The sequence below is a fragment of the Lolium perenne genome, chromosome 4, assembly GCF_019359855.2.
Source record: "Lolium perenne isolate Kyuss_39 chromosome 4, Kyuss_2.0, whole genome shotgun sequence".
Lineage (NCBI taxonomy): Eukaryota > Viridiplantae > Streptophyta > Magnoliopsida > Poales > Poaceae > Lolium > Lolium perenne.
Window position 1 is genome coordinate 130,362,985 of NC_067247.2, and position 16,339 is coordinate 130,379,323.

General features: G+C 45.9%; 1 protein-coding gene across 1 annotated transcript; it reads right to left on the reverse strand.

The window, feature by feature from the left end:
• Window positions 1–2,862: 2,862 nt before the first annotated feature.
• On the reverse strand, window positions 2,863–3,591 carry LOC127293904 (dirigent protein 1-like). Its single transcript, XM_051323613.2, has one exon. The coding sequence runs from the start codon at window positions 3,558–3,560 to the stop codon at window positions 2,964–2,966; it is 597 nt and encodes a 198-aa protein (XP_051179573.1). The 5' UTR covers window positions 3,561–3,591; the 3' UTR covers window positions 2,863–2,963.
• Window positions 3,592–16,339: the final 12,748 nt, after the last annotated feature.

The following is a 16,339-nucleotide window of genomic DNA, read 5'->3' on the forward strand; positions in this document are numbered from 1 at the left end:
AATATTGCACGGCAAAGGCTTTGCCGTGCGACGCCGCACGGCAAAGGTCGCTTCTTTGCCGTGTGCCAAACATGTTTTATCTAAAAAAATGTACAATTTGGCTGGTCTGGGAATCAAACCTAGAACACAGCGTAGGGAAAGCATGCGACCTTGCTACTAGGCTAAGTTTTTGTTTGGTGATAACTATGTCACGCCATACCTTTTGAGATGAGAAGAAATCCAGTTTTTACACCTTTGCTGTGCGCTTACACTAGGCAAAGCCTTCTTTACCGTGCGTTTGTTAAAAACACTAGGCAAAGGTTGCTTTGCCGTGCGCCAACGTTGCACGGCAATGCCTAACGCCTTTGCCGTGCACCGAATCTTTGCCGTGCGGTGTGTTGGATCATTGCCGTGCACCTTTCTTTGCCGTGCGGCCTCTTCCGTCGTTGCCGTGAATCGTATCTTTGCCGTGCGCTCGTGTCTATTCTTGAATTAGGGAGAGAGTAACTAAGTGATCAATCGGTATTTCCTGGACCACCAACGCTCTAATTTTTTTTGCTGTTCCCGGTTGCCATCTGACAATCGAGTTGTCTTTCTTTTTGCAACACACTTGCAGCTGCTTCCGCCTGGTAGCGTTCATCGGTTCACTCAGTTGACAATTGAAGAAGATAGTTAGATCTAGTTACATCGCTTGGATGTTTGTTAGAGCATCTCCAGCCGCGTCTCCCAAAGCGTCCCCAAAACGATTTGGGGCGGGCCGGACAAAAAAACCGTTCCAGCTGCGTCCTCCAAAGCTCATTTTTGTTCGGCGCGCCCACATACGGTGTCCGGCGCCCCGAGCCCGTCCCCGTCCCACAGGGGACGCTCCGGGCACGCCGGACACAACGAAAAGCAAGGCAAAGCGACGCGGGCCCGACCCGTCAGCGGCTCGGATGCTCAACCGCCGCCTACGTAGCGACGGTGCAATTGCCCGGAAGCGGAACCGTCGCATTGGCAACCGCGTCCCCCGATGCCCCAACCGCCGGAATGGAGCGCGGACTACTCGGAAGAGCAACCGCCGCTCTCTTCGACTTCTGCGCCGCCGTTCATCCGCGCTCAATAAGAAGACCCGTACGTAGGCGCTTTCGGATCTTCAACCGTCCGCCATTGATCCAAGCTTCCAGCGACGATGAGCCACATCTCGCAGCTTCCATCCGACACCTCCAGCGAGGGCAAGTCTGCTGGATTTCGCCATTGGTGGGACAGAACCCAGACGTCCAGCAGCGGTGATGATTCCCTGCCGGCACTTGACAGCGAGGAGGAATGGCTGGGGTCAGAGGAGGCGGCGGCGGCCCGTGCGAAGGCGGAGGCGGACGCGAAAGCGAAGGCCAATGCCAAGGTCAAGGCCAAGGCCAAGGCGAAGCCGGTGAGCACCGGCGACGACGAGGAGGACACTAGTTCCTCCGACGAGTCGGCCGACACCGCCTCTTCGGAAGAGGTGACGAGCAGAAAGCGCCACCGTGATGACGACGACGAGGCGGGGCCATCATCGAAGAAGAAGACGAAGTAGTTTAAAATAATTTATATGTAATTTAATTATGTTTTTTTGAAGTTTTATATGTAATTTTAAGTTGAACCGATTTGAATATTATAGTAAAGAGTTTTCTTCTATCTATTTAAATTATTTTTAATGTTTGGGGGCGGCGTTTGGAGGACGCGGCTGGGGAGCGACGTCCCCCAAACGTGGCACGAACAAAACACGTCCTCCAAACGCTCGATCCGGCGCCCTTTAGGGGACGGTTTGGGGGACGCGGCTGGAGATGCTCTTAGCATCTTATTTCTCTTTTTTGTGCGTCGTAACTTATATGGTAGTTGGCTCAGAACAATAGCAGGAAAAATATCAAATATTTGCATTGCAACTAATAAAAATTATCGATGCTTAAGGATTTACAACGATTTTATCCATTGTGTGTGGAACCCACATTTTTCTTCCATAGGGCCCATTAAAAGAGTTTGCCCTGGGGTCTCTGAAAATCTAGAGCCGGCACCTTCTCCGCCCCATATATATGGTCATGGGCGGATCTAGCCTATTGGCAAGGGGAGCAGCTGCCCCCACTTAAATTTGTAATCTCTTTGTAAAGTCTAGCTTAAATAGAGCTTTGCCCCCACTTAAAAAATATTTTTTCTTCAATAAGCACATTTTTGCCCCCTCTTAATTCTCATCCTGGCTCCGCCCATGTATATGGTTCCGCCCTGTCAACAAGATTTAAAGTAGTGAACTTCTCAATGCATGGCCTAAAAAATATGTCAAATACTTCCTCCGATCTCTTTTAATTGACTCGGATTTAGTAAAAATTGGTACTAAATTTGAGTCAATTAAAAAAGAACGGAGAAAGTATAACCGTATCAACGCTTTGTGCTACTTCTTCATAAGAACACATAGATTACATATGTATGCGTGCTAATTCGGAGCACAATACAAAAGGTGGTCTTTATTTGCCAGCTGCCCAGCAATTATAGCTGGGCATGTGTCGGGCCGGGCCGGGCCTCGGGCCGGCCCGAGGTAAGCCTGATGCAGAAAAATCCGGCCTAAGCCCGGCCCGGCCAAATACCCACCAAGCTCGTCGGGCCATCAGGCCGTGAGCCGGGCCGTAGGCCCGGGTGTCGGGCCAACATTTCTCGGCCCAGGCCCGAGTTTTTCGGGCCGGGCTTCGGGCCGGGCCTCGGGCCGGGCTGCCCATGGCCAGGTATGCCAGCAATCCATTTCCTTCTATATATGGTCGATCTAGTTGGAATGGTTGTATCTGCATCAAATAGGGAGCAGATCGGGACCTCGCCGATCTGTAGGCGCAGACACCTCACTATTCGCTGCCGAAGTCGGCCAGCTAGGGAGTACCGACCACATAGCGAATTATGTATACAGTATTTATTTCCTGGAACGCCATTGTTTCAAATTCAGTAAGCACACTCGACGTCATGCGGCGAACACAGAGAGAAGCAGATGGTTAAACTGGTGGCAGCTGAACGTACACGTCGATCTCCACGACGCCTCCATTGGCCAAGTCGTAGTCGTAGCTCCTGCTGAGCGCGTAGCCCCTGGCGAACCGGAAGCGGCCGGTGCCGCCGATGACCACCGACTCGCGCACCCCGGTGTCGGTATCTACCCTGCCCTTCACCGACAGCGAGCTGCCCGCGTACTCGCCGGCCTGGAAAACCAGGTACAGGCTCAGGTCGTTCACGGCGCCGTGCTCCGCGACGCGCACGGTGAACCCCTGTGCCGTGCCGACGCGCGCGCTGCCGCGCTCAGGCCCCTCCGTGAGCGCGTTGTTCATCACGGCGATGTCGCCGAACCTGCGACTGTGGGCGGAGGGAGGCGTTGCCTCACCGGCGGCGTTAGCGTCAGGCGGCAATGAGAGCGGCGCTCGTCCGGTGACGACGAGCGCGGCCGTGGGAAACGGGCCGTCGTAGGCGTCGTGCATGTAGAAGTGGAGGTGCGTGGTGGCGACGTTTCCGGCCGCTTGGCCGGCGTCGCGGCCGATGTAGGCGGTTGCGGCTAGCAGGGCCGATGAGAGTAGCAGGACCCAGGAGATCGAGCTAGCCATCACTTCTTATTTGCATAGCGATCAATTCCATCAGAGGAATTATATAGGGAGGACGTCGTGCGGCCCATTGGTAGGACTGATTTTTCACTGTCTGCTAAGAGCATATCTAACAGGCCCCGTATTTTTTCAACCGTTAAAACGCGAGTAGAGGACCCTGTATTCACTTTTCACCGGCCGAAAACTCGGACGAGCTAGCAGACCCCGTATCTCCACCCGGTAAAACAAAATATTCTGTTTTACGGGATGGGGATACGGGGTCTGCTAGCTCGTCCGGGTTTTCAACCCCTCAAAACAGGTTTTTTTTTGACAAATTGCATATTAGAACCAACACACCATTCACATAAAATAAATGTTTTACATCACACAATAATCGTCATAATTATTACAATAATGTTTTTCGGAAATGTCAACAAATGTTCTAATGGAAGAATTAAACAAATGGTCTCGTCGTCGTTGAGCAACTTGTCGATGTCCGAATCGTCGGAATCCGACGAGGACCAATCGGTCGACGTCGTCCAAATCCGCCATGTGCACATCCTCCGAAGCCATCTACCACGGTGTACCATACATCAGCCCCAAATCCGACCATTTTACCGGCGGCAACGAAGAAGAACGCGGTGGAATACTCACCGGCGAAAAACGGCGGAGAAGACCACGGCGGGAGGGCGGCGGAGCGCGCGGAGGGACGCGGACCTTCGGCGGGGGTGCGGCGGAGGTGCGGCGGGCGTCGACGCAGCTCGCCGCGGCTCGGCGGACGGCGGAGGGGCGCGGATCTGACGGATTTGGGTGGCGGCGCGCGGGTGGCTGCGGCGGCGCGCGGGGAAAACGGGTGGAGGGAACTGAAATGTCCGCGCGCGCTTTCGGAATTGGGATACTGGTTTCGCCCACTATCCCCGCTCCCACCCCGCACAAGTAGCGGGCGACGACCCGCCCCGTAATCCAAAACAACAAAAAATGATGCGGGGCCGTTTTTACGGGGCGTGCTAGACAGCCGGGAAGAGCCGAAACCCTCAAATCGGCGGTTATTATACGGGTTTGCCCCTTTTACGGGGTCTGTTAGACCTGCTCTAAGGCTGATTTTTCGGCCTGGACCTCTCGGAAATTCCGGCCTCCTTATATCACAGCTCCAAAAAGGTGTTAAAAATCATAGGTCGCGGCTCAAAACAGAAACTAACATTAGAACCCCTACACACTCAAATACTCCGTTGTAACTTTGGATCCTAAGTTTAGACAATAAAACCAAGCATTTCAACTCCCAATAAACCAAATACGTACTAAACCTCCATTGTACTAGTTCTAAATTTTACTCACACGGAAACAATTGATTCCTTGATTGAATCATACTACCTCTATTTTAGTGAATAAGACACACACATTTCAAGACGAACTTTGACCAAGATATTAATTATAGTGTATGTTAATTACTACCTCCGTCCCAAGGAATAAGGCGCACGCGTATTCCAAGACGAACTTTGACCATACAAATTGAACAACAAAATCTTGGTTATATTATATGTAATTAGTATCGTTGGATTCGTATTGAAAAGCACTTTCTAATGATGTTAATTTCATACAAACAATCTTTATATATTTAGAGTAATTCATAGTCAAACGAAAAACACGTAAAACGAGGAAGCCTTATTCCTTGAATCGGAGGTAGTAGTATCTTCGGATTTGTATTGGAAAATACTTCCTAATGATGCTAATTTTGTGTGAGTAATGTTTATATATTTAAAATATTTCTTAGTTAAAAACACACAAAACGATGATGTCTTATTCATTAAACTGGAGGGAGTAAAATTTATCTCGGCTATCTCTTCCAACGGATGGCACACCGACCAAAGTATGCTAATCTCAGCCAGGGGCATGCAAGCAAATCACCAATGATAGGACAGGTGGTGGCATCTATCACGCTCAGGTATTATACAGTCCAGTAAGGCGCACCAATCGTGTATTCATAATATGACAAGGCCCGCGCGCGAGCATCAATGTATGGATGTGCTCTTCAATAGAATACGATTGAGACCACAATTAGGTGTGAACCAACAAGATGCAATTTCTCGAAGTGAATCCAGTAGGACCATTCCATAATTGATCGATATATCAATGTCCGTCTTCTGCAAAGCCCACAAGGATGAGTTCGGCAACAAGATCTACATTGATATTTTCCAAGAGAATGCAACCTTTTTTTGTCGCAACAAACTACACATATTTCTATCGTATGGTTATCCATTGTTTTTTCAACATATTTTGTGAATACTTGTTCGAATATGCATGCTTAAAGATATTTTACTCAATATGTTAATCGTATGATTCCTCTTGTATTGTGTTAAAACCTAGGCCTTTCACATCGATGAATTTTTATCCGCTTCTTCATGACGTGGAAATGGTAACAACCTTCCTCCACGTGTATGATCTAGGATTACCACTTTAGCGGTCAGTTTCACATGAAACACTGATGACGTTGGGACTCCAAATGTAGATTGTTGTGTTAGCTGAGTATTTTCCCCACAAGGATGACTCGAGGGTTTATATCAAACTATCGGGAAACCGAGGAAAGAGTAATCTCTCCCTCTCTTTTTTAGCAATTCTGCAAAATAAAATAAAAGACTTGTGTCCCAACTTTCGTTGTGTTGTTGTAAAGCACAACATTTCGCGTAAGTAAAAAAACTAGATAGAATAAAGTAACTAAGTAAAAGAAGTAAAATGGTTGGTTGTTTTTGGTGTTTTGGATGCAAATAAGAAAAATAAATATTTTTATATTTTCGAATTAAATAGTGCAGGAAATAGAAAACAAGATAAAAGCAAGATAAATGTGTTTCTTATGACAAAAAGTGGACAGGGGTTCATGTGTTCACTTGACTATTTTCTCTTTTAATTTGTAGTGGACAATAGCAATTCATCAATGAGATATGAAGATGCAAAATAATAACATGTGAAAGATACGCATTCATATAGGCATCACGTGCTAAAATAGAGATGATGCAAATCAAGAAAAAACAGAAAACAAGCAAACCATTGATAGACACAAGAACTCGACATTATCTACAAGGGAAAATAGAAAACATAAAATTGGTAATTTATATGCTTCCGAACAAAATGTCTCAAATTTAGATTTCAATCCAGGAGGCTTGTTAGCCAACCACAATTTTATAACTCTAGATCATAGAGATAAAGTGGAGTTTGGAGGTGGAGTGAAGATAAGGATGATGTGAAGCTTTCATAAACACAGTACCCTATGATGTCTACGTGTCTCTTTTTTTTTTTTTTTTTGAAATTTCGCATGTATTCATCAGAAACAGAGTACAAACACCGATACAGGAACAGCCAAATACATACGAAAAGAGTACACGACGCAACGCAAAGCATCAGCCGCACCGCCGTCGTCGGAGCAGAAGGAACCGAACCACCTCGAAGCCGCAACCCGAGAGCACCTCCACGCATGAAGAACGGCCGCAAGATCCGCCTGCCACGCCGTGACAGGACCTGAGACGGTGAACGACCACGACCAGCACCCTCTCCCACCAACTGCACCACCGCCTAGACTCCTCCACCGCCGACGAAGACGGCGAAGCCTGCTTGCTGGCGCCGCTAATCCTCCTACACACCACCTCACAAGCTTCCCGCCGCCGCTGGAGGAGGCAACAGCGGAACGAGGACGAAGCCGGAGGACGGAATCCCCATCGCATCTGGTCGGCGCCGACGCCTTGCCGGCCAGATGCAGGGAACGGAGGCTCAGAAGACCCGAAGACCTCCGAGCACCAAAAGCCGCCAGATCCCCCACGACGCCACCCAGGACGCCGTCGGAGAGGGGAAGGATCGGCGGCACCACACCTCGCCCCGACATCACCACCACCTCCACAGCGATGCCGGCCGAAGACCTACCTAATCCTACCCTATTTACAAGCCAGAGCAGAGATCCGGGGTTCCCCCACCCTCCCGCCGCCGGAGCGGCCGGCGGAGGGGGAGAGAACCCGCGGCTCGCCGGCGAGAAAAGGGAGGAAACTGGAGTCGCCTCTCTCACTACTGTTCACGGGGGAGAGAAAAGGGGGCCGATTGGTGCTGGCTTGATGTCTACGTGTCTCTATTGTGGACATAGCAAGAATTTTGCTAACTAAGTTGCCTCTTGTTTGTAGGCTCGATGAACTATCACCGTCGCATCATATGTTCAAATGTGGAAGGAAGTAATCTTTTTTCGTGGGGAGTGTTAAATTATGTTGTCTAGCCCATTGGACTTCTGAAATAGTTGGTTATCACATCCGTCTACTATGCTATCAGAGCATAAGATTTCAAATCGAGTCTCAAACGCACTATTAATATGAAATAGTTTCATCTAACATGGATCCTATGTCTAAGGTCCGTCTAATGGGGAGTAGTTCAGTTCATCACCCCAGAATCTTTACTATTATATAGAAATGCAAGGAGATTCGACTTTGAGTAAGACTATATACCAGAACATATATAATGTCAGACCATCCAGGTTTTCGTTCTATGGAGCAAATTCCGTGCCACTGTGTGATAAATTACTAGCTCAACGAGAGAGATACGCCATGCTCAGGAAGGAACAAGATGGAGCTGGAGAAGAAAATGAATAGCTTGAGGTGGAATAAATGGCTATGCAGGTATCCTGGAGGCAAAAACAGAAAGAATCTTAAACTGTATGCTTGAAAATAAATTAAACTGTATGAATTGTCCTGTTCCAGTCCAGTCCAAGAATGCATCTATCCGTCTGGACGTTCTTTAGATTTTCCGTACAGAAGAGGAAGTGGCCAAATATTTTCTCGTGGAACACGATGAGGGAAAATGCTGATGGTATCGACGGGACAGCCGGTTAGGACAGTACGATGTATTGTCATTTTTTACATCCTCTGATAACTGACCGCGCTGCCGCGTGTTTGGCGTGCAAATAAATTACTGCAAATGTTAAGTTTTTGCCATTCTTATATTGGGTAAGTATAAGATCAGTAACTAGAGGCGGCTGGGGTGATAAGAATATCTGAGCGATAACCCTGAGAAGAGAGCGGATTACCTCCAGGGTTTCACATCGATCACCTGTGGATGAGCTTTTTTTTTCTTTTTTTGAAACGGAACCTGTGGATGAGCTATCAGATATCACGTCAGTGATTTCGTTTAATATATATAGTGATAGCTCGAACAAAATTTTTACACCCATGTTGGTACGGGGTCATTTACGAGGAGCTAACACTAAGCAGGGATTGCAAATTACTTCGATCTCATGATTCAATCAACTGGGAAACATCAGAAAATGTGGAATTTATGGAGGATGACTGATACTAGATTGATTGTTATACGTAACGTAAGTACCTAAGATCAGAAGACTATTAGCACACAAACAAACAAAAAACTACTTTGGACCGAAAATTAGTAAAACTGCACCTACACGTATCCATCGCGACGCTGGTTCTTTGCTTCCATTTCCAACCTGCACTACGAATAAAACATAAATATAATGCTTCTGTGGTCGCTTGCGACATGCTCGATCAAGGAGAAGCAACACCTGTCTGTGTTATGGGTGTTTTGGTTGCCTGACCGGTTACAGCCCGGTAAGGCCAATCCCAACGGTCGAACAGATTTCAGACAGTTAATCTGATCGTTTGGGTTTTTTTTAGATAACAACTGATGAAATTTATTGGCGAAACCGATTACAAACAAATCCAAAAATAAAGAAAAATACAATATGATCCTAGAATTTTGCAAGAAGGACCTCGCATCGTACTTCCAAAATGCAATCAAAGCCATCGTCCTCGTCGTGACCAACCAAGTACATGGACCGGATCCAGAAACGACACATCTTCCAATACAATCGTATCACCCCCTCCGTCATCGCCATACTGGGCTTTGGACACCTTAGGGGTGTCCACCCCGGGGGATGAGAGCTAAGAATCTTTTCCAGACCATCGGGCATGCAGGAGATGTGGAAGAGAAAGCAGTACCTCCAAATGAACATCCCCAAGCAGTAGACTCAAACCACCAACAGAATGCTCCACCATCTGACAGGTTTAGGCGTCGACACATTGAGCCGCCTCCTCCCCTCGCCACCAAGGTGGGCCGGAAGAAGCTGCAAGACACGACAACCGCACACCACGAGAAGAACACAAACAACCCTAAAAAGGAAGACGGTGGTGCTAGATCTAAGAGGACGCCAGACCAGCAGCTCGCCGATGCCGCCACAAGTAGCCTCTCCGAGATGGGGATCGAGCTCCAGCACCCTTATTCCGATGCGACGCCGCCTCCACCATCCCGACGATGTCCCTTAAAACCCTAGTAAAATCCAAGCCGAGTCACTACCCGGCGCAACAGGAGATGACCCCCCACCACTGCCATGCCACCCGGGCTTCCCCCGGCGGCGGGAGGAGGAGGGTGTGGTGGGGGCTAGGGTTGGAGCGGGAGAGAACGTGGTAGTTGTTCCTCTCCGCGTGACATAATGGGCCGATTGTGGTTTTTCCTATCTATGATCGACGGACGATCGTTTGGGTTTGTTTACGCTACGCAGATACGAAAGAGGTCGGCATCGGTTTGTAGTTGCCAGGGATCTCAACGGCACATCGCATTTGGTCGGCGCCCTCGTAAATTTAGCCAATTTCATGCTCACATTTCAAACGTTAAATAATTTTAATTAAGAGCTAAAAATAGAAAATTAACTTTTTGCTTTTTCATCTAGTTGTATGGGGTGTTGAACTTGGTGCATTGCTTTTGAATCAACAACCACCACCTTTTTATGAGAGTCATCGATACAATCACTCATAAAAGGGTGATCACCCAAGTGTTTTTGCTCGTGGAAATAGTGTTGTAGATCTTCCTCCAAAATGTGCCACCCTTTTATTGGGCACCACAAATTGGACCATGTCCAATCTCCATCCACGCCTTGCAAAGGCACATCCTAAAGCTCGGTGTAGCCTCTAGTCCTCCTGGACCATCCTGTGGCTTGGGGAGCAAGCCTTTGGGAGAGAGCAACGGGCTCGCATCGAATAATAGCTCGTCCTCAATACCAATCAAGGTTGTTTGTGTGTCGAATTGGGTGACATGTTGGGTCTCGGTGCCTCCTCCTTCATTCATCATGGCCTCCATGGCCCCATCTCCATCGAAGAAGGTCTTGTACACATGCCATTGGGTAAGACGCAAGAATGCTAGATATATGAACGGATTGACGTTAGCAAAATAGAAGAATATATCGGTTGGGAGGGTGAACTGGGCTGCGCCGGCATTTGGTCGAGCAGGTTGCGAGTGATGGGTAGGGCATCCGGCGACAAGCGTTTCACCAGCTTCCTTTGCACGCTCACGGACAACCAGCTCATAGGGATGTTGAGTTAAATGTTAGGATTGGCCGGCGTGGGCGGGAAAGACTCGCCGATCTCTAGCGACTTGTCCCTAGACAAGCGGGATGCCGTCGGCATGTAACCTGACAAGCGCGGGGCTTGTACGCTAACGAGCACGTAACATGACAACCAGGGTGTTGGCAAACCCCTTGCCGTTGGCAATAAGCGCCGCTTGGGCGGCCATGGCCTCGGCGTAAGCGTATGCCTAAACTAGGGCAGCCATTGCCAATGCTTTGGCCCTTTCTTTGGCAGCCGTGGGAGCGTCAACTTTGATATTCATGTTGTCTATTCGGCCAGCTCGCTTCCACGAACTCAGCCGCACTATCCTCTTACATGATCTCCTTCTTTGGCTTAACCAAAATGTGAACGCCGTTCTTAACTAAAAGAAAAGACACAATTATGCTAAAATGGAAGTACAAAGTATATACACCTAAAGTACAAATACTTTGAAAAAGGAATACACTCACACAATGCAGTAATTTAGAAGAAAAATAGAGTTTATCGAAACATATCAACATGTGATCTAGTTTTAAATTCTACATGAGATATAATTTTGAGAATCTCGACGTGAGGAACATAAAAGTGAAAACGGTTCTGAAGATAAAAAATTCAAATTTTTGATTAAAATATAAAAGGAAAAGAAAAGTGCATCTTCCACCCCTCATGTCCCCAAATGGTGTATTGAAATTACTTAGGAGTTGTAGAAGTACGAAAAAAGTTTCTTAAAACCCAGAAAAGTGAGATATAATTTCCAAAATCTCCACACGAGAAACTTAAAAGTGAAAGTTCACAATATAATTCGGTCCTCATTAAGATACTTGGGGAACATGTTTGCAGAATTGCAGACCGGGTGACGGCGAAAGCGACAGAAACCAGAAGACACGGTGAAGGAGAAAAACAACACTTGCCGCAAGTAGAACACGCTGAAATGGACCTTCGCGAAAACTGGCACTACTAGTTGAATGCCCGTGCGTTGCTACGGTTTCTTAAATTATTTCGTCAGCATATACATTTTTATATATTTTTGTTCTATCATCTAGCGTTGTGCACAACCGTGCATTGGTACGAAATACAAAACATCAATATTTTATTTTACTCCGTAATTAGGCCGGAGTCATCAAACCATGTCACCATAAACACTTGCATCATCTTCTTACTTTCTCTGATGTCTTTCCTCGCAAGATGACATGGTATTCTTTGTTTGTATTTATATCTTTAATAAACTTATGGCTCTATCATAAGCTCATTGTATTAATGAATTTCAAAGAACCTTACTTCGCTTTAGGTTGCCTTCACTAATGAGCTACGACACACTCAATGATCATGTCAAAGGCACCTTATTTTGGTTTATATTGGCTTGATGCATGTTGTTATGCTCAATATATCAATGCAACCTTTAATACAGTTGCATCTATTTGGGTTATCTTCGTTTCCCTTTGATCTACACCATAATATTATGCCATCATTTGTGTGTGCGCGGGTGCGCAGGGCATTAACTTTACACCAAGTTTGGCATTGAAGATTGTCTTCTTACTCTACACCAAAATTATCATTGAAGATTGACCAGAAAATGGAATCAAGCACAAAGAACACCAATCGGTACATGCTGAAAGTTAACATATTTCTCGTTAACTGTTATAATCTTTTACATAATAGTTAACAAATAATATGTACCTAATGGATATAGAAAAAGGGTGATTTTAAGTTAACATATTTGTCTCTCGGGTCAGTGTTTGTAGATATAGGACATGATATAATCTAGCAGTGTTACGACACGACCGCAATCCACACACGGCATCATTGTGGTTAAAGCGGCTGTCGCCAAGCGCCGGCGAAAAGATCAGGTAAGGATTCATGACCACTGCGACAAGACGATGCAATGGTTCACTAACATGATGTCTGATCATCTTTATCAGTATATTCTTACGCCCATGCTGACAACAACGGAACAAAAAATGGTGATACAAGTTCTTAGATACATGCTTGTTTTTTAATTTCATTAACTTTTGCAGTACACTTAATTTGCTAACCATGCTTGTACAATTATGAGAGAAGCAACATGCACTAAAAAGCGTGGAAGAGTCGTTGGCGGCTTTGGCTCATGATCTTGTGCACGCTCGACCGAATACGGAAGTACCACAAGACCCCCGTTCTTCGCGGTTGTAAGGCATCTCCAACGAGGCGACCTAAAACAGTTACACATTCATTTCATTTTGGTTCGTTTGGTTCGCGCCGCGAATATAATTTCGATAGTCCGACCTACCAGATCTGTTCCCATAGCAACACGACCCATTTGATTCACGCTGGCCATTTTGACCCGTTGGCCACAGACAACAATTCAAACTGAATTCAAATGTAAGTTAGAAGGACACGAAATTATGAAAATATTGTATTCAATCAAATATAATTTACATAGGATTTTTTTAAAACTAATCCCTAGCTTCTAGCGCAGCCATCTTCTACATCATCGGCAGTGAGGTCGACGGACGGTGGAGGCATCCAAGGCCCCTATTACACCCACGTAGGAATCATCGACACCCGTTCTATGGCTGCGGCAACGCGTAGTGTGGCAGATGCGGCGCGTACAACAGCCGAGTCGGAAGAAGCACGTACTACGGAGGTGAAGGCACCATTTGACTGTCCCACGCGGTTACCTACGAAGCGATGTGGACAGCCACCATCGTCGTGAGGCGAACGACCTCGTCTAGGCCGACCGATGGCCACATCACATCCTCCTTGGCCTTGGACTCTTCCACATGGCTCGGGCGATGACGGCTGCCTCATCGTAGCCATCGGGGACGAGCGCCTCTTGCTTCACCATAGCGGGAAGCACGTCGTCCTCCTCTTTGTCGTCATCGTCTTCCTCCTTGTCCTCATCCTTGCTAGCCGCGGCAGCGAGGATGCGCCGTAGTCCTTGCCATGCTAAAAATCCCGGACCAGCAGAGATCACCCGTCCCTATCCCTAGAGATTACTTGTCGACGACGCCAGAGATTGGGCTGTCTGATAGGAAACCGTTTCATGGTGTGTCGTATTTGATCATATACCAGTTAAATGCTAGACGAAAAATACGTACAAGCTTTATAGCTACCTAAAATCAGGCATTGACGCATCGTGCACTTTCAGATTGAGAATGCTACGGGTGGTTCATTAGAGTTGGTCTAGGCCCCGGCTTCTTAAAGAAACTTTGCGATGCATAACTTCCCAATCCAGCGATCGAAAGTAATGAATCGATGCATGTAAAATGGAAACTATCTCATGCACGAATATTTCTTTCCTTATGCGCTAGAGAAAAACAAAGGTTGAGATATGAATTATTGGTAATTTGTGAGAGAACACATTGTGGCAAACGTTTCAACAAAATTTGGTAACTATTTTAATGCCTGTGCGATTGATACCATCCGTGAGATTGTTTCCTAATTTGATTGGATGAATCGAAGACCGTGAGATTTGATTGAAGGGACATGATGGCTCTAATGATGACCATCAAATGCATTAAGTGTCAAACGACCAACTCTAATTTAATAGTAAAGATTATAGAGATTTCGCTTTGAAACTTTTGTCCGGTAATTTCCAGCAACCATCCTGTAACCACAATAACAAAAAATACAAGCCACCCGCGGTAAGAAAAAAACCCAATCCTTTAGTTGATTAGTTCGGTTGTAAAACAAACCGGGACTAAAGGTCTCGCCACATGGGATGCTGGCGAGCATCGAGGAAAATGATCTTTCGTCCCGGTTTGTAACACCAACCGGGACTAAAGGCTATTTTGTTAAAAAAAATATCCATTTTTGTTAACCTCATTATTTTTTGTTCCTTTTTTTCTAGTTTTTTCAGAATTTCTAGTAGTTCAGTTAGTCTCTAACTACACTTAATGTCTAGTCAAATTACTTACCCGTGATCAAATTTCTAACTTCCTGCTTGGTCACCCATCCTTCCACTACTCCAGCACTAGCACGCTTAACTTTCAAGTTCTTTTTCCATCCTGATTTCAAGTGCTTCGTGCATGTTGTTGATATTAGTATCATATCAATCTTATTAACATGTTGATCGATGTCACACTTCTTTATTGTTTGAATTCCAAACAATTCTTTTAATAAACAAAACTAATGATATAATAATCTTGGATTATAATTTCTTGTATTATAATTTTAATTTCCTTTAAATATTAATTGTTTAATTTGTATTATAATTGTTTTTTAAATTTTAATTTTTTTAATTGTTTTTACCAAACCTGAAAATTTGAGAATCTAAAAATTGGCTAACATGGTCAATGTATAGGATGAAATTTTTAATTTAAAAATTTTAAAAAATTTAAAATCCTGACTTTCTAGCAAAAACTAAAATCTTCCTGCTTTCATATTTTTTCTTGGAGTTTTAAGAATCTAAAAATTCGGATGTAATTTTTTTCCATGATCATTTGATATATTATACGCTTTTTTCTGACGTCGTATGCAAAAGTTAATGCCGTTTTACCTTTTTCTAAACTTTTTATGCAAAAACAGTCAAAATTCAAATTTGGCAATTTTCCCTAAATAGTAGGTTGCATAACATACATGAATCTCAAAAGATTTTATTTTTTGAATTTTCTATCATTTTTTATATTTTACAGAGCTAAAAAGGACGATGGGGGGGGGGGGGGGGGGAGGTAGTGCTGGAGGTGCGTGGGGAGCCAAAAAACAAAAATTTCCTTTAGTCCCAGTTGGTAAAACGAACCGGGACCAAAGGGTAGACCTTATTACCAACCGGGACTAAATACTTTTGCCCCGGCGGCCACCCCTTTAGTCCCGGTTGGTATTACCAACCGGGACTAAAGGGTTTCCACGATAAACCAGGACCAATGTCCCCCATTAATTCCGGTTCATTCTTAAACCGGGACTAAAGCTCCCAGGGGTGCTGGACAAAAGGCCTATTTTCTACTAGTGGAGATATTCCATCTCTTAATTCCTAAGTAGTGTTATCAATAATCCTAGGCCTACGGTAAGAACCTATAGAATGAACTTACGGGCAGGTGATTGGATCTCGGCATCCTGCCTCCTACCAGCGCCACCGCTGATCGCCTTGTCTCAGTGGCCTTTGGGCCAGGGATGCGTGGTGGATCTCAGCCATCATCGGTGGGAGGGATCCATCCCTAATTCGAGGGTTCCGTTCTTCGTTTTTAGGGTCAATGTTTGTAGGGGCAGCACTCAGGTGGTGGTGAAGGCGTCTCATGCAATAAGGTTTTTCCGGCTCCAACCCCATCTCGGCGGCAACGTCAAGAGGCTTGTGGGAGCGGTGTGGTCTTCGAGGATTTCGTTTGGCTGTGGGGATCTTTGGATCATCAAGGTGCTTCATCGGTAGTTCTTCCTTCTTCTTCGTCTTTGGGGTGGATGTGGTCTTTTTGATCCGTTTGGCGACTTCCCGTCCGTAACCAACAACGTTAGGCCGACTCAGGGAGGAGCGGC